At 41.2% G+C, this 19659-nt stretch overlaps 1 protein-coding gene across 2 annotated transcripts in view; it reads left to right on the forward strand.

Moving 5' to 3' along the window:
* The window catches only part of LOC115456489 (S-adenosyl-L-methionine-dependent tRNA 4-demethylwyosine synthase-like), a 347580-nt gene that overhangs the window by 12980 nt on the left and 314941 nt on the right, over positions 1-19659 (forward strand). For both annotated transcript variants that reach the window (XM_030185600.1, XM_030185602.1), the window contains exons 3-5: positions 5330-5458; positions 13286-13387; positions 16975-17169. In XM_030185600.1, coding sequence (XP_030041460.1) covers positions 5330-5458; positions 13286-13387; positions 16975-17169 — 426 coding nt within the window. The remainder of the gene's footprint in view (positions 1-5329; positions 5459-13285; positions 13388-16974; positions 17170-19659) is intronic.

Genomic DNA, 19659 nt, shown 5'->3' on the forward strand with positions numbered 1-19659 from the left:
CATAATAGGACTTCTAAAATAATCACTATAATATGTTTTAAGAAAATGTTATGGATCCGATACTCCCCCCTCTCCCCCAAAAAATTAAAAAACTGAACTCCTACATTTGTACTCTGTTTTCAGCCAGATTCCTAAGTTTTCAGCTGAAAATTCAACTAACATAGAAGATGATGGCAGATAAAGACCTGTATGGACCATCCAGAATTTTCTGAGTGAGCAATGTAGGAGCATAACTCCTTACTAAAACTTAGCGCATGCTCATGGATGTTAGCCTGTGTGAAGTGCCATGTGGCCCATAGGTATAAAATAAGATGTGTAGCATTTAACGTGCACTAAGCATTAGTAAAAGGGCCCAAAGTTAGCATAAATCCTTTTAATATTGGACCCTGTGTTTTTATGAAATTTGAGCTTTTATTATAAATCACTATGTTTTACTGGAAGTGGTGTATCAAAAATTGTAACGAGATAAACATTCAGACTGAGAGAATGAAAATTCATGTAATTTATTTTTTTTATTTTTATTTATTTGAATGTTTGCTGACACCTTTTTCAGTAGTAGCTCAAGGTGAGTTACATTCAGGTACACTGGATATTTCTCTGTCCCAGGAGGGCTCAGAATCTAAGTTTGTACCTGAGGCAATGGAGGGTTAAGTGACTTAAATGACATAGTAAATGACGGCAGATAAAGACCTGTATGGTCCATCCAGTCTGCCCAACAAGATAAACTCATTTTACATGGTATGTGATACTTTATATGTATACCCGAGTTTGATTTGTCCTTGCCTTTCTCAGGGCACAGACCGTAGAGGTCTGCCCAGTACTGTTCTTGTACTAAGTTCTGAAGCTAACATCGAAGCCCCTTAAATTTACACGCCAGCCCATCCCTTATCTATTCAGTCACGATCAGGGCGTAGAAGTCTGCCCAGCTCCCATTTTGTTTCCAATTACCAGCGTCGCCACCCAGTCTTCCCCTAAGATTTCACGGCACCATTCCTTCTAAACAGGATTCCTTTGTGTTTATCCCATGCATGTTTGAATTCCATTACCGTTTTCATCTCCACCACCTCCCGCGGGAGGGCATTCCACATGTCCACCACTCTCTCCGTGAAAAAATACTTCCTGACAATAGTCCTGAGTCTGCCCCCCTTCAACCTCAATTCATGTCTTCTAGTTCTACCACCTTCCCGTCTCTGGAAAAGGTTCGTTTCCAGATTAATACTTCAAATATTTGAACGTCTGTATCATATCACCCCTGTTTCTCCTTTCCTCCAAGGTATACATGTTCAGGTCGGCAAGTCTCTCCTCGTACGGTTTGCAATGCAAATCCCATACCATTTTCGTAGCTTTTCTTTGCACCACTTCCAGTCGTTTTACATCTTTAGCAAGATACGGCCTCCAGAACTGAACACAATACTCCCAAGTGGGGCCTCACCAACGACTTGTAGAGGGGCATCAACACCTCCTTTCTTTTGCTGGTTATGCACCTCTATACGCAGCCTAGCATCCTTCTGGCCATGGCCGTCGCCTTGTCGCATTGTTTCTTCACCTTCAGATCCTCCAACACCAACACCCCAAGGTCTCTCTCCTGAGTCGAGCTTACTAATCTCTCCCCTTCTATCCGGTATCTCTCTTTCGGGTTTCCGCACCCCAAGTGGATCACTCTACAATTTTTGGCATTAAATTTTAACTCACTACTTAATCTCAGAATTATAATCAAGAATTCTCAATTACCATCTCCATACAGAGATCCAAAAAGTGAATTTTATATTAATGTGCTCAGTCCATACCCATTCCAACCATTATATCCCAAAAGAAATATGCGGTAGTGTCACAAGGGAACCATCATAGCACATTAAATGTTCTACCTCCTTATATAGTGTATGTACATACAGCCAAGTCAACCTGGTCCTCACTCAATATTGACAAATTTTTTTTACAAATTTTAAACATCTACTTCAAGCATATATTCACACATAAGTGTTACAATCTAGTATATATGATTGAGTCAATAAAGATACCCACATTCGTACCCTGGCTGCATATTAGGTAAACTGAACACCCACTATACATGGGACACTGATTGTATATGGTTCAGCCCTAGGAGATGAAGTGTATTAAGCGCTAGAGAGAATTAAATTTAATGTTGACATCCTTCGTTTATATTTCCCTTTGGGTTATTGTGTGCTCGTGCTCACTTTCCCCTTTATCTCACTCGTGATTCATTCATCCTATTCAATCTTTCTTATTCAAACAGTCAATCCCCTTAACTCTGGCCGAGTTTCGCGATGCATCTTCAGAAAGGGAAATCTACAAATGAAATCAACAATAAGTAACATATTAACAACAGTCACACACACGCACTGGAGCATATAGTTCTACCTCGAGCTTCTAGCCTAACTTACAAAATTGAAACAACTTACAATATTTTTCTTTCAAAACCAGTATCGGACACAAACCCCAAATGGGTCACCGTCAAAACGATCCCTTCTCACAGCTCGGAGCGTCTGACGTCATTTTCCCCGCGCTCTATAAATACCTCTAGAAGCACTAATTAATAGTGGGACAGAGGAGGATCCACCAGAGCATTTATTCACTAAACCCGAGAGCCTATAAAGTTGTGGGTCCAAATTTCCAACTAGCATACAAATATGGGTCACAAGTTATGGAATAATGCTAGTTGCACTCATAACTTAGTTGTTAAATTATTAGCCAATTGGCTGTAAGAACCAGTAGTAGCCATTTAAGGGCATTAATTGATACTAATTTGTAGTTACACCTGTAACTGCATTTAGGCGCTATTCTGTAAACTTGGTGCTTAAATCTATAGCGTGTAACTACAAAGGGGGGGTGTCTTGCAGTTGCACACATAATGGTATACTTTCATGTGTGCAACTGCTAACTTTAGATGTGATCATTTGCAACAGCCTTTGAGATGGTGTAAGTGCTTGTGCTTAAAGTTAGGTGCGTGTTTGCCGACTTGTGCTCTATTCTGTATTGGCAATTTTGCACATAATTACTGATAGTGCTGATATTTTTCGTGTCTAATTTTTGGTGCACTTTCTTAATCTACCCCTAAAAGTGCAGTGGGAAAGGTAAAGACAGGACAGTCTCTAATAATTTTTAGTAGAACAGAGTATGAATAGCGGTGATTAACAGTGTCAAAAGCAGCGGCTAGGACAAGGAGGATAAGGATTAAGTGATGGCTTTTGGCTTTAGCCATGGACACATCTCTGGAGACATTTGCAAGGGCTCTTTCTGTAGTATGTTGAGGGTGAAGTGCAGATTGGAGTGGACTGAGAATGATGAGCTGAGAGAAAGCCAAGATGGCTGAGGTGAACAACCATGTTTATGCATTTAGGATGTAAAAGGGATGTGGAAGATGGGACTGTAGTTAACAGGGCAAGTAGTGTGCAGTAAGGGTGCTTTTGAGGAGTGGTGATCACAGTTTGTTTGAAGGCGGCAGGAATATTTGCAGTAGAAAGTGATAGATTGAGAGGAATGACTACAGGGAAAATAGGGTTCAGGAGCTGGGTAGATTGGGCTCAGAAGAACAGGTAATGACTTTAGAGGAGTAGAAGGGGTGGGCATTTGTCTCTCCTATGATTTTGGTAAAGGAGGAGAAAGTGAAAGGGGCCAGAAAAAAATGGCGAGGAATGGAATAGAGGAGGGGAGGGCAAGGTGACCTGTTTGAGAACTCAAGATTGATTTTGTGAAATTTGTCTTGGGAGTACCCAGTCATAATCTGGATAGAGTGGAGGGGAAGCATTTAAAGTGGAAATATTTTGAGGAGGGAAGTGAGTGTGACAAAGAGGCAATAAGGGTTGGAGGTGAGTGAGTTTATCAGGTGGACAAAGTCTTTGGCATGTGCAAGATGAGACTGAAATGAAGTCACCATGAATTTGAAATATGTGAAGCCTCTGAGGGTATGGATTTTACCACAGATAGGTCTGCAGAATGGGCCCAAGAGAGTAGGAGACAAATTCTGGGGGTAAGCCAAGGCTGAGGGTAGGTGCACCTTACAGAATGCTTAAGGACAAGAACATCCAAAGCAGAGGAGACTATAATGTTCAGAGAAGAAATTGCATCATTCTACAGATTTAGGCAATATAGTGGAGAAATGAGATGAAATAGTGGATTGTAGGGTCAATAGTCTGGAGATTACTGAAGGTGTTGGTGTGATTGGATGAGACTGCAGGGAGGTTGAGTGCAAAAATTATCAGATGACGGTCTGAGAGAGGGAGAATTGAGGTGGAGTGTGAGACACAGCAGATAGAAGAAAAGACTAAATTAAGGCTTTGGCCATGCTGTTGAGTAGGGACAGTAGAGCAGAGTTGGATGTCAAATGGGAAAAACATAAAAGTAGAGTGATAGAGTGGAAGTTAGTCCCCAAGAATGAGGGAGGGGGAGGATGGGTCAAGGAAGGAAATCCAGGAGTGGAAATCAGTGAGAAAGGAGAAGGGGGTCTCTGAAGGGATTGATACATGATAGCTACCCAGAGAGATAGTGAGGTGAACAGGTGGATAGAGTGGGTCTCAAAGGACACTGTGCTTTGGAGGCTTCTCAGTTTATGTATGTATGTGTGTGCATGTATATATCTATATCTATATAATCTTCTTCCTGCGATAGGGTCAGTGTGTAAATTTTCTGACCACACCCATTCAGCTGCATGCATCATTTTGAATCAAGATAAAAAGGATAGAGATCCTCGTAACCTCATGTAAACATCACTCTATGTGAAGTCTTAGGGGGTAATTCTATAAATTGGCACCTCAGTCTATGTATCCCAATGCCATATGCTTGGTGCCAATTCTATACCTACATCTTGGCGTCAAGATTCCATTATGGAATGCTAGTATAATGTCGGCATTGGTGTGTCCATGTCTGTTCAGGCATGCCCTCTTATGCCATGTCAATGTTAGGCGGAAGTTGGTGCGCCAAATGACATGCATAGTTTATAGTATTCTAGTAACTGGGTGACATGCCCATGCTCCACCCATATGTTCACCCACCTTACAGTTAGGCATAATGGCATTTACGTGTTACTGGGCAATTTATACACACTTGCACAAACATAAGAGTCAAACACACAAGTTGATATTTTAAGCTGTCTTTAAATCTTTTGTTGCATCTCCTGTAAGTATTTTGGAATTTGTAGTTCTGTTCTTTCTTCAAAAAAAAAATAATTAAAGATGAGATTTGTATACAATTTCTTTCAGCCAGATCTGTTGAATTATTTTATGTACTTTTCCATAGTTTCCCTTGTATCGATATTGATTTTCTTTAATGTTTCTTAGGTGAAAACTGATGAAGTCTTTGGTTTAATTTTAAGGATGAGTCACCATATCAGAATGGTGTGGTCCAGTATGGGGGAGAAGATGTCCACAGCACCCAGAAGGAGAAGGAAACTCACATCTCAGGGGTGAAAATTTTCTATGGCTCTCAGACTGGTACTGCTAAGGTATGAGCGACTGGAAAGAATTTATCTGTGCTCGGGGAAACTTTCTTTGCTTGTGTTAATAAATTTTTTGCATATGTCTACAGCAGTGTTTCTCAACCTACAACCTGTCAATCAGGTTTTCAGCATCACCACAACGAATATGCATGATACAAATTTGCATATAATGGTTTCTGCTTTTTGCAAATTTACCTCATTCACATTTGTGATGATAATCCTGAAACCTCGACTGACTGGGTGTGCCTCCGGGAGAGAATGGAGAAGTATAGGTCTATGATATGACTCAGTGGTACACCTCTGACGTTTTGTAGAGAGAGTGCTGAAATGTTTAACCTAAAATTTGTGTATTCTGACTCTTTTAATATCTCAGATATAGTTCAGAAAGTAGTTTGAGTTGAGAGGATTAAGTTGCTCTTTAACTTCATTCCATTGCAGGTGAAGTTCAGAGACCTAGTTCTATGTTTATTTCTGTTATTTCTAAGAGATGATTTTGAAAGATCTCTCATCCAGTGTTTATTTTCTGGCTGAGGAACTGTTCAGATAATGGGAGCTCAGGATTCTGTATATCTTGGTAGGGATGCAATGGAATCCTCCAGTGCCCTCTGCCACTGAAACAAACAGCTATCTTGTGATATAAAGTTTAGACCTGGCTGGTCACTATGGACTATATTTTTTTGGGGGGGGGGGGATCTATTTCATGCCTGGATCTGCAGGTAGCTGATGCTGTTTCATCTCTCTTAGCTATTCAAAGTTACAATTACTTCAAAATATTGCGGCCAAAATAATTCTTTATAAAACCAAATATGATAGTTATTTCTTTGTTAAAATCCCTTCATTGGCTTCTTGTGATGACTCAGGGAGCTGTGTCATGCCTTCTTGTATTGCTGATATGTTTTGTATCTCTGTATACTATCGCATTGTTGTTTGTTCATATGGGGTTCTTGGCTAATGGATCAATAAAGATATTTTTCAAAAACAAAATGTTTCTGGGTTTTTAAGATTTTGTATGTTTTTTGCCCTGATTACATGACAGTTTTAGTCCTGCTCAGATTCAGTCGGTATGGCCATTGTTCCATCTATAGAAACCAACTGGAAATACCTTCTGTTTGAACCATATGATTGTTGTTTTCTCACAAGAAATTATTCGCTTGAGGCACCCAATTTGTGGAACTCTATCGATAGAAATTAGGGTAGATTAGAATTATCCTAAGTTACTGAAATCTAAGTTGTTTCTGAAATATCTATCTTAATTATTTCTGTCTTTACAAACTTTTTAAAATATATAATAGCTTTTACAGTTTGGTGTTTTCTTTTTAATTTTGTTGTAAACTGTTTTAAACTCCTGGTTAAAACAGTATATAAGAAACACTGTGATGTTTTGTTATTATATTTATTTATGGCATTTATATCCCACATTATTCCCACCCACGGGCAGGCTCAATGTGGCGTACAATAATCTATTAAATAACAATATTACAAAATAGAGTAATTAGAGTCGTAATAGGGAAAGAGGAACAGCAGGAGGGAGCAGGAGAGAGGGGAAGGTGACAATTTGTCGCTGTGGCAGCCGTGGTTCAGAAGGATGAGGCACCAGGAGGGCTTACGGCATATTCTCTACCGAAAAGGAAGGTCTTGAGCCGCTTCTTAAAGGTCGGGTGATCAATGGTGAATTTAACCACTTGGGGCAGCCCATTCCAGAATTGAGTGCTAAGATAAGAAAAAGAGGAAGCATACACAGTCTTATACTTTAGGCCACTGAAAGCTGGATTATATGAGGCAAACGTGTTTCCAGTTGCTGTGTGCAAAATGGATGTTCATTTGCACTGAATCTTGAATCAGTGTTGTGGCATCGCCATAGATTTCTTGTTGCAAGTTAAGTCCCTCTGATGCTTTGATTCCTGATGCTGGCGTTCATCACTGAAACGTGGCTCCCTGTCGAGTCTATGAGCACACTGTGTGATTTTTTTTGACTCTCTATTACGATTATTTGGACCTCTGGACATTAATAAACTTTTCATCTTCTATCCTCTACAGTTCTCGTTTTTTCATTGCAACAGAAGACCATTGGTCTACCCCTGCTCTTTTTGTATAGCATTTGCCTTATCGTAAATGGCAGATTGTTTAGGATGGGTTAGAGAGGACTTTGATGGCACCTCTGGTAGTTGGAACGTGAGGACAGTGCCTGGCAGACTTCTGTAGTCTATGTCCCAGGAATAATAAAGAAAGAGCAGGATCAAGTATTTTATACCACATTCATTTTTTGTTTAATTATTAATTGACCATGAGTATGACTGTTGGGCAGACTGGATGGACCGTTCAAGTTTTTATCTGCTATCATATACTATGCTACTATGTTAACCTAATATTTGCTATTTAGTGGCCACGCATCCTGTTTTATTCATTTTAGTTGGGATATGCTGCCACCACCGTTATAATTACAGTGCCCTCTGGTGGCTACTGGTCTTGGCATTTTGATGCATCTTGAACTTTTTTTCATGGTTATCAGCCTCAGGTGGCATAATGTGCCAACCACACTTTTTATCTATATGAGTGGAGGAGTAGCCCGATGCATAGAGCAGTGGACTGAGAATTGGGAAAGCCAGGGTTCAAATCTTGCTGATGCTGTGTGTGACCTTGGGGAAAGTCATTTATTTTTCCATCATCTCAGATACAAACCTAGGTCTTCTTTTACTAACATGCTATTGAGATTTAATGCATGTTAAATAATGCAAGCCCTGTTATTTTCAGTGGGGTCTATTTTACTTACTAAGTACTTAAATTATAAGCACACATTAATTGGTTCACACGTGTAATTAAACTTAGCCCTTGGAATGTAAGCTCGCTTAGACCTTCTGGGCAGCTTGTCACTGGAAATACACCAGTTCACTGCCACAGGGAGCTCAAGAGAGCATATGGGAGCTCTGAAAGAAAGTGAACTCTTGGTAATTCTGGGAGATGTAGTGAGAGAACAGTTTGGGGGTCAGGGCACAGGTGCAAATAGTTGAACACTTCGAAATAATTTGGAAGCTACTGGACAAAGAAGCAGAAGCCAGACTGTTTGTAGAAGCAGCAGCAGGAGGGTTGATAGGAGGAATAAAGGTAGACACAATTGGGTTTAATTGTCAAGAATACCAGACTGAAGTGAGGTAGTAGCTTGATGGGGGTTAAGTAGTTAAGCAGCAGTCAGTATTTTGGAAGCTGACGAGAGGACAGGTTAACGCCTTAGGCCAGTGGTTCCCAAACTTTCTCAGTTCACAGTGCCTCTAGGCTGCACATTTCCTCTCAAGTCTCCCCCCAATGGCATTGAATCCTACTTTTGCTGGTGAGGATGAGCAAATTGGTGGTATGCTTCAGCCGCTGATGCCAGCACTCCCACACATGCGCAGTTCACCCAGATTTTTGTCTAACACTAGCTCTGGCAGGATGTTCATTTCAAATTTGATATATTCTAATCACAAAATAGTAAAAAAAAATTTCTACCTTTTGTTGTCTGACCATTTTATTTTTCAAATCATGTTGGTCCCAGGCTCTGGTTTCTGCTTCCCTCTGACTTATCTTAACTCACCAGGGTCTCCTGTCTGTTTGACATTTCTTCTCTCTCCATGTCCACCATCCAGCTTCCATCTTTGTGTTCTATATTGCCTCATGTTCAGCATTTACCTTCTCTATGTCCTTATATAACACTAAAGTAACAATACACTTATAAGATGATTATCAGTGCTGTTATCACTTTTTCATCAGGCAGCACTGGTAGACATGAGGGCAGCAATTCCTGGGCTGTTCAACAGATCTCTTTAGATGTGCCTAAGAGACTTCTGGTTGTTAACTGTAAATGTCCTTCAGCCTTAGTGTTTCTTCTCTTGTATGCGGGACGGCAGCCAGGATGTCTGAGATGTTTGCAAACCAAATTCAGAGTAGTTTTCCCATATATATCTCCTTATCTTCTCCAGAAGTAGAAGAGATTACATAGTAACATAGTAGATGACGGCAGAAAAAGACCTGCACGGTCCATCCAGTCTGCCCAACAAGATAAACTCGTATGTGCTACTTTTTGTGTATACCCTACCTTGATTTGTACCTGTCCTCTTCAGGGCACAGACCGTACAAGTCTGCCCAGCACTATCCCCACCTCCCAACCACCAGCCCCCGCCTCCCACCACCAGCTCTGGCACTGACCGTATAAGTCTGCCCAGCATTTTCCCCGCCTCCAAACCACCAGCCCCGGCACAGACTGTATAAGTCTGCCCAGCACTATCCCCGCCTCCCAACCACCGGCTCTGGGACAGACCGTATAAGTCTGCCCAGCAATATCCTGAGTTAAAAAAAACTGTAAACTTTTTAATAAATCCCTGTTCTAACTCACCCAATAAAAAAAAATGGATAATTCTTGAACCCTGTTCTATTTCCCTCCCACTTTTAATTATTTTCCAAAGAGTGTGTGTTAAATTCCTTTATACTTTAACCTACTGAGAATGTAACCATCTTCAGGAATTACAATAGCTCTCAGTATTTCTTACATAGTAACATAGTAGATGACGGCAGAAAAAGACCTGCACGGTCCATCCAGTCTGCCCAACAAGATAACTCATATTTGCTGCTTTTTGTGTATACCCTACTTTGATTTGTACCTGTGCTCTTCAGGGCACAGACCGTATAAGTCTGCCCAGCACTATCTCCACCTCCCACCACCGGCTCTGGCACAGACCGTATAAGTCTGCACAGCCCTATCCCCGCCTCCGAACTACAAGCCCCGCCTCCCGATCTTGACTAAGCTCCTGAGGATCCATTCGTTCGGCACAGGATTCCTTTATGCTTATCCCAGTCATGTTTGAATTCCGTTACCGGGGGCCGATGCACAAAGGTTCATGGTAGTGTCTTCTCTCTACTGCAAATTTAGGCCTCAGTGCTCAAAAGTCGCCAATAACTACCGAGTGCATCTATAACCATGGTTGAAATTACCAAATTTGAAACAGTGATCAATGCTCAAAGGAAATCACATGCAAATGAGATGCATGGAAATTCTGGAAGCGGCTCAGTAGGGAGATTGCGTAGCACAGTTTCACGGAAAGTGCTGATGTTCTATGCATGCCCAGAATAAAAAGATGACAACCACTCCATAGGCATGTGTCCAGTGATGCCACATGATTTCCTTTTTTTTTTTTTCCCTACACCACAACAACTTTTTAGCACTACTGTTATATGAGGGACACACACATATAATACATACACATGGTACACACATTATACATTCAGATACTATTAAAAAAATGTTGCACAACTTTGACATTACTGCTACGTGTGGGACACAAATGCATATAGTACACGCATATGGCACATTTTATACACACGTGCAGATACATCTAATTCTATTTGTTCCCTACCGGACTTGGCGATTGCCTTTACGGTACTATGTAAGCCACATTGAGCCTGCAAATAGGTGGGAAAATGTGGGATACAAGTGTAACAAATAATAATGTATTTCCATGTCCACCTGTCATCATTACATCTCTATGTCCCTGTCCCTTCACTCTGTGTCAAGCATCACTCCTCTGAGTCTCTGTCCCCATGTCCAGCATCTCCCCTCTGTGTCCAGATATCATCTCCATCCAGCATCTCCCCTTTGTGACTCTGTCTCTATACTCCTCCCCCATTCCCATCATCTGCCCTCTGTTTCTGTATGCTTCTCCCCTGCCTTCCTCCTCCTCCACACCAATATGTCTTTCTTTTCTCCAACCCCACTCTATCCAGTTTCTCTTCCTCTCTCTTGCCTGCCGTCCCTTTCTCCTTTCTGCTGTAGGTTGACTCTCTGTTCCTTCATCTCCTTGTTCTGGAATCTCTTTCCCTTCCCTTCTCTCCAGTACCTTTCTCCCTTCCGTCCCCTTCCCTGCAGGTCTTACATCTCCGTCTCTTTTCACTTCACTCCCGCTGCTGTGCTTCTATCTTAAATTTTTGTGCCACCCGGAAGCAATTCACACAGGCTGCCTCCAGGGCCTTTCCTCTGCCTCATCCCACCCTAATGTAAACAGGAAGTTGCATTGGAGAGGGTGGGAGTGCTCAGAGGGAAGGCCCTGGAACTGATCTGTGTAAATTGCTGCTGGGTTGCATGAAAAGTTATGGTAGAAGCACTGTAGTTGGAGTAGGGTAGAAGGAAGATTCAGAGTTGCCAGACCCGCATGGAGGGGGAAACAAAGAATTCTGAATTGTGGGTGGCTGGGGTACACCACTTTTGTTTGGGCCTGGGCCCACCTATGGCTAGGCCCCTACAATATGCCACAGCTCCCTGTGAGTTTGCTGTGGTTCCTTAGGCTGTAGTTTATATTATTGAGAATCAGTCCAGCTGAGAAGAGGAAATGCACACAGGTGCAGTTGGATTAGGGGCTGTGGGTATGCTGTGAAAGATCCTGGTTAGAAGCCAGTGTAAAGCATCTACATAAGAACATAAGTGTTGCCATACTGGGACAGACCAAAGGTCCATCAAGCCCAGTATCCTGTTTCCAAAAGTGGCCAATTCAGGTCACAAGTACCTGGCAAGATCCCCGAACAGTAAAACAGATTTTATGCTGCTTATCCTAGAAATAAGCAGTGGATTTTCCAAAACCTATTAGCCAAACCTTTTTTAAACACTGCTAAGCTAACTGCTTTTACCACATTCTCTGGCAATGAATTCCAGAGTTTAATTACACGTTGAGTGAAGAAATCTGTTTATCCAACTTACTTTATCATTTACTTTATCATTTATGATCTTTAATGTAACACTTTTGTATTTCTCATTCTGGAAATGGCGATCGCCATTACGGCATAATGTAAGCCACATTGAGCCTGCAAAAAGGTGGGAAAATGTGGGATACAAATGCAACAAATATTTTTTCTGATTTGTTTTAAATTTACTATTTAATAGCTTCATTGCATTACCCTAGTCCTAGTATTTTTGGAAAGAGTAAACAAGCGATTCACGCCTACCTGTTCCACTCAGTATTTTATATCTCCCCTCAGCCGTCTCTTAAGCTGAAGAGCCCTAGCAACTTTAGCCTTTCCTCATAGGGAAGTCGCCCATCCCCTTTATCACTTTCATTCACATCCCCTTTAAAATATTTGGGTAGGGAAAGTTGGATAACTGGAAATTGTAACTTTAGTGTCTGTTTAAGCCAAGAGCTGTAGTCAGTGATTGGGAAGTTGACAGTATGGCAAAATTAATGAAGGGTAAATGTAAATTAAATATTCTGTTGATGACTAATAAGGTTCCAAGCACTCAGAAACATTGATTACATATGTACCAGGGAGATGTTTGCACGCCTTTCAGGATTCGTTAAGTAGAAAAGCAGGATGGCAGGCAAAGGCTTTTTCATGGTGGTTCCAGAATTGTGAATACTTTGCCAAGAGAGTTGTGGGTGGTGAATTAGTTTATAATTTGTTCATATTTGCTATACGACCTTTGCTAATTAGCAGATCAAGGTGGTTTACAATCTAAAATATAAGCAGAAATACAGAAAAGAGCAAGATTCCATTCACGCAAACCAATCAGTTTGAAGAAGCACCAGGAGAGGGGATGGAGGTAGTAAAATAAACTAGGCAAGAGAGGTAAGGGTAGGATAGAGAAGTGGGGGGGGGGGGGGGGGAATTGGAGAGGAGGGGAGGATGGTAAGATGGACAATACGCTCAGTGATATATGAGTGCAGACTGATTATACATGATCAATTGCAAGCTGGAAAAAGCCAGGTTTTTAGGGCACTGACTTGTAATGCACCGTGAGCTTAGGTTTCAAAGGGTGAGATGTTAAATCCAAATGCATTTGTCATGAGAAATCGTTGCTTTTGTGTATTGTTTTTACAGGGATTTGCAACCAGCCTTGCGAAGGAGATCATTTCCCTGGGTTTCCTTGCTGAAGTGTTAGACATGAAAGATGTTGATCCTGATGATAGTCTAATAGAGCAGGTAAATGTATTTGTTCTTATTTCCTCACTGACAGGGGAATGATCAGAAGCAAACGCCGGCGCTAGTCTGTTGGCGCCATACTAGCGCCGGTGTTTGCCACTGCCCCATGATCAGAGCCTTCGAGCGTGTGAAACAACGTGCTTGAGGGCTCTGAATGCAACTAGCATGCAAACATATTCATCCCCAATGGTGTGTAGCCTCGCCCAGCGCATCCCATGATACACTGGGCAGGGCTGGGCACCGCCATTTTGCGGCATCGAAGGAAGAGGAGGGAGGCAGGCTACTTCTCTCCTCCGACCCACAAGGGAGGGGGGGTGGATTGATCACTGGACCACCAGGGACCCTTTGCTGGGGGGTTGGGGGGGGGGCTGTAGACCCACCGAATCTCCATCCCTCCCTGAACCTGGGGAGGGGATCGTCAGGGGGGGGGGGGGTCCGGAGGTCCGCAGGACCTCCAGCCCCCGTTGCTCGGGTCAGGGGTAGTTGGAGCCTGGTGGTCCCATGGATCTGCAGCCCCTGTGTTTGACAGGTTTGGGCTTTTGACAGCCCAGACCTGTCAAACAAGTGTTGGGAGGATTGTGCTGAGCGCATGTTCAGGCACAATTCTCCAGCACTTCTACCCCATGATCAGAGATAATTGCGTGCTTAAATTTGCATGCAATTATCTATGATCATTGGTGCAGTAAATCCCCGTGCTGTTCCAGCGCTATTTTAGAGCGCTGTTTGTAACAGCGCAGGGCTTTTTATCATCTGCTTGTGAATATATTTTAGTTTTGCTTAAGTCTGAAAAGGTGGCATGCTGAGTGGCTTTGCCCACAGTCATTTGGGATTCAGCCGTGAATGTCATGCTGTGTTTTTGCATTGTATTGCTGGATTCTTAAAGCAGCATTTCAATGCACCTGACACAAACAAATACAAACTCGCTAAGCTGAAACTGAATTGAATTGGGTATTGTTTGGTATTTACTCTAGAAACTATGATAGTGTTTAATAAGTAAGTTGATATTTCTGTTCTCACTGTTCATAATTTTAAGGACGTCTCTCTACCTCTTGGTGTCTCATGTAGCTGTTGCTTATTTATATCTCTTTGCTTTAATCTCTGGACTACATCTTATGTCTGCAATATAATATAATATAATGCTATACTGTACTATAAGGCCCATTTTATATAGAAAGTTGAGATTGGAATTTAGTTCCAGTGGTATTTTACAAAAGGTTTTCACAAAAGGGGGAGCCTTTTGTAAAATACCTATGAAGATATTCAGGAGTGCATGTGTATGTGCCAGTATTTGCAACAGGAGCCACCATTTTACAAATATAAACATGGTAAAAACTAAGCAGCTCAAACCTGGAGGAGTGGCAATTTTGCAACTTCCACATGTGAGTGATGCTTCTTCCATGTGTAGCTGTCCAGTTTGACAAACCTAAAAGTGTAAGTGCTGCCATTTAAGGAGTGAGGACACAATTGTTAATTTTTGCCTCCAAAATAAGGAAAAACAACATAGGATTATGACTCCCTTTATTACCTCTTAAAGCCCTGGCTGAAATGAGCACACTTTTAGTATTTAATGTTCATTACATTTTTAACAAAGAAGAAACATTTCAATCAATGTTGAAAAACATAAACAATAGCTCCAATTCCCCAATCCCACCTCTCCCTCCCACAGCAAATTTTAAACATTTGTACATGCCTTTGAGCTGATGTAAAATCTGACAGGAACATTTTTCCCCGCTAAATGTGTAGTCCTTAAATAAAATGAGGAATGCACATGTAGTTTTTTGCCCTGCCTAAGGTACACCAAAGCCACACCTCCTTAATATCTGTGTGGTGTGGAACTCCATGTGTAAATGGCAGGTTTCTGGAATTGCAAATGCATAATAATAGTGATTTACACGTGTAGATGCCTCTAAAATAACTCCCTGTATGTTATATCACACACGTTTGTACACAATGCAGTACTACATCAGTCTCTCTGCTCTGCTAAGAAATTTAGCTTGTAAATTTTAGAGCTGGGGTTCCCATAATCAGATCCTGGCACTTGAACTAAACTCCTGGCGTAAATGTCAGCTGTATTTTGCTGGTGAGCAGCTTTGAATGCAAGTGGTAGAAGCAACCAGATAGTACAACAGGTGTGAAGGCTTGATTTTATCCTGTTGTCCTGTTCAATAGTAACTGTGATGGGGATGTATGCAGAATTCTTTTGCTGAGAAAGTATTGCTTTTGTACATTTGTTCATCTTTGGCATGATGTGCTGTATCCAGTAACTAGAAGTAGATCAGTACAATATAGTCGATTAAGTTGATAAATCAGAGGTACATTAAGTCTAGTCTTCTGATTTACCCAATAAGCTACTTTTCCTAAAGTACACTATCACATTACTATATTTATTTAGAATGATTCCTCTTAATATATTAATTCAAAAGGAGTGAAGCCTGTGAAACTGGGATTACTTTAATCAGCGGGAATTGGATTGGAGATTCAAGGGTTTGTATTGTTAAACAATTTCTGGTTTTAAAAGGGAAAAAAAATGAAATCAGGTGTTTTACTTTCACTAATATTGGACAATAAGTATGTTTCCAATGAAATTGATGGACTATGCATCGTTATGGTCTTGAAGAAACCAACCAGATGATCAATGTGGAATAATGATTTAGATAAATAATAACTGGGGATAATCGGGTTAATACCACGTTTTCTTTGTTTGCTGTTGTTTAAATTGATCTCCTTGTCTTGTTTCACTCTCCCTATTTATTTTGTGGTCTAAGAAAGAGAAAGATTGTATAAAATCCATTTATCTTGTTGAGCTTGTTTTCTTCTAATATTGTTTTAATGTACAATCATCTCTGTTTTACTGTTTTGCAAGTGATCCTTGTAAAATGAAAATATTATAAATAAATGATTTAAAAAATATATATATTTATTTATTAATTACATTTGTATCCCACATTTTCCCACCTATTTGCAGGCTCAATGTGGCTTACATAGTACTGTAAAGGCATTGGCCAAGTCCGGTATAGGAACAAATATGCCACCACATTTAATGCAGGTCTCATTTGATGCATTCAGGCTTATTTACTAACAATGCAGGTTAATGGCAGCACATGTTAGTACATTTAGGGGCCCTTTTACAGAACGGCGGTAAGCCCAACGCGGACTTATGGCTCGTTGTTCCGGGATTACCGCCGGCCCAACGTGGCCGCCGACGGTAGTCCTGCCTTGAGCGCATTTAATTTCTGGGGGGAAAAAAAGAAAAACGGGTTAGTGCGGGAGCTCTTATCGCCACCTCAGTGGGTGGCGGTAAGGGCTCCCTGTTGCATGGCCACGCGATAAGAGTTCTCTTACCGCATGGCCATGTGTGCCTGGGCTCTTTTTACCCGCTGCGGTAAAAAGGGTCCTGGCGCGTGGCAAAACAGCCCCCACCACTAGCGCAGGGTCCTTTTTCCTGCAGCTTGGTAAAAGGACTCCGTAACCCTTACTATGGTAGTTCAGGAAAGATGAGGAAAATGCATTGTTTCCATAAGTCAGAATTAAAATGCGCAGTGAGTTTCTAATGCTTCACAAATTTATTTGTTTCCCTTGTGGTTTAGACAACTAGCAAAAATGTTTGCGTTTTCTTGGTTGCCACATACACCGATGGACGGCCTACAGAGAATGCTGAATGGTTCTGTAAATGGTTAGAAGAAGCTTCCACTGACTTCCGGGTTGGCAGGACCTATCTGAAAGGCATGAGATACGCTGTATTTGGATTGGGAAATTCAGTGTATGTCAACCACTACAATACAGTAAGCATCTTTCAATCTATATTTTATATTACAGGTTTCTTCTCTTCCTTCCATGTTTAGAAATATAATAAAATGATGATTTTCAGATTGGGTAAGATCATGGATCAATGTAACCCAGCATCCTGTCTCTGACAGTACAACTAGTGCATGCTGATTTAGCGTTTTCTCTGTTACATTTTTATTGATTTATGGCCCAATGTTGTCTTCAGCAATTGGGAAAGCTTGGATAGAGACACACATCAAAAACTTGAACTCATGATAACATCATCATATCTGTAGTTTCGATCAGTTTTATTTTCTATTCATTTCTTGGGCAACTGAATTACTTTCCAATCAGTACATGTAGTGACTGAAGGACTGTGTCTTAGTGAAGTCTAAACAGGTGATATGTGGAGGGGCATAATCGAAAGGGACGCCCAAGTTTTGCTGAGGATGTCCTCGCAAAACGTCCTGGTGGAGGAATGGGGAAACCCGTATTATCGAAACAAGATGGACATTCATCTTTTGTTTTGATATGGTCGGGGATGCCCAAATCTTGACACTCAGGTCGTCCTTAGAGATGGTCGTCCCTAGACTTGGTTGTTTCTGATTTTCGGTGATAATGGAAACCAAGGACGCCCATTACTACTACTACTAATAGCATTTATATAGCGCTACCAGACGCACGCAACACTGAACACTTGACATAGAGAGACAGTCCCTGCTCAAAGAGCTTACAATCTAGGTAAAACAGTCAGACAAGACATTACAGGCAACGGAAATACAGGTTATAGATTTATAAACTACTTTCTTACAGGTAGGAAAATGAAGAAACAGGTAGAAGGCAAAGTATCAAGGGGCAATATCATACAAAATCTGAAATAAGAGAGTTCAGAGTTTGAATACAGTCCTGGCTCTAATGGGAAGCCAATGCAAATGTATCAGCAAAGGAGTAGCCCTCTCAAAGCGTGGTACATGCATGACAAGTGTAGCTGCAGTATTTTGGGCAGTTTGCAGTTTTCTTAAGATATATTCTTTATACCTTGCATAGATAAAATTACAAAAATCAAATTGGGTCAAAACAAGAGATTGGACAAGTAATCTGAAAATATCAGTTGAAAAAAAGTGCTTAATGCGCTTCAGCTTCCAAAGTAATTTAAAAGATTTAGGGGGTCTTTACTAAGCCGTGGTAGTCTTTTTACTCATGGTAGAAATCAGCTGGCGGTAAACGTTAAGACGCCCATAGGAATATACTATTCGTCTTGGCATTTACCATCAGCTGAATTTTACAGTGAGCTAAAAACACTACCGTGGCTTAGTGGAAGTCCCCCGCAGTAACCACCAAGGACACCTGAGATTCAAAGGTTAAGTGCCGATGAACAACCACCCTAAAATTTTTAGAGTGGACTCCAAAGTATAAGAAATATGGTCAGTGCTAAAATTGCTACAGGGATTGTGGTCAAACAGATTAGTTATTACCTAAAATTAGTCTTCTGATTTAATTTTTCCATGAATTTAGAGGCCTAGGATTCCATTTAATTAAGGCCAGTTTTAATCCTATATAGAATTCCCTGGATGTCACCTCAAAAAGGGATGTAAATAGTGACATCACCCATTTAGATAAAAGGATGGAATCCCATTGATTGATGTCTTCCCCCCCCCCCCCCCCCTAGCAGAGCCATCATGACATTAAATAATATTGGAGATAGGGTGAGCTTTGTGGCACACTACAAGTTGGAGACCAAGGTGATGGTAGTGCACCCAACATTTTTACTCTGTAAGACCTTGACTTCAGGAAGCCCTGAAACCAGGATAATACTTTCTCACAAAACCCAAATTGGTCTAATAAATTTAACAAAAGATCATGATCACCACATCAAAGGCACTTGGCATGCCAAATTGCATAATCAGGACCTTGTTGCCTAAACAAATTTCGTCCCTGAAGGCAAAGGAGTGTGGTAGCCATGTTAGTCCACTCTTAAGGTTATCAATAGAAATCAAACAAAATAAAACATGGAAAAGAAAATAAGATGATACCTTTTTTATTGGACATAACTTAATACATTTCTTGATTTAGCTTTCGAAGGTTGCCCTTCTTCCTCAGATCGGAAATAAGCAAATGTGCTAGCTGACAGTGTATATAAGTGAAAACATTCAAGCATTACTATGACAGTCTGACAGGGTGGGAGGATGGCAGAAACTAAAGTGGTTACAACAGTCTCAGTACTATAGCTCGGCCTGAAGCCAGACTGGTACATGCGCAGGAGACGAAAGCTGGAAAGATAGTGATAGAGCTGGGCCATCACCTTGACCAATAAGGGGATGGAAGCAACTGGCCTGTAGCTGGCAGTGTCACTCAATGAGCCTTAGGAAGTTTTAGGAATAGAGTTAAAACTATAGAATCCCTCTCAGCTAGGAAGATGCCTTGAGTAAACAAAAAAACATATATGTTTCCTGAAAAGTTCAATGAATAAGCTAGGGACACTCTTCTGAAGATTACTTGGACAGGCA

The sequence above is a fragment of the Microcaecilia unicolor genome, chromosome 13 (assembly GCF_901765095.1).
Source record: "Microcaecilia unicolor chromosome 13, aMicUni1.1, whole genome shotgun sequence".
NCBI classification, from domain to species: Eukaryota; Metazoa; Chordata; class Amphibia; order Gymnophiona; family Siphonopidae; genus Microcaecilia; species Microcaecilia unicolor.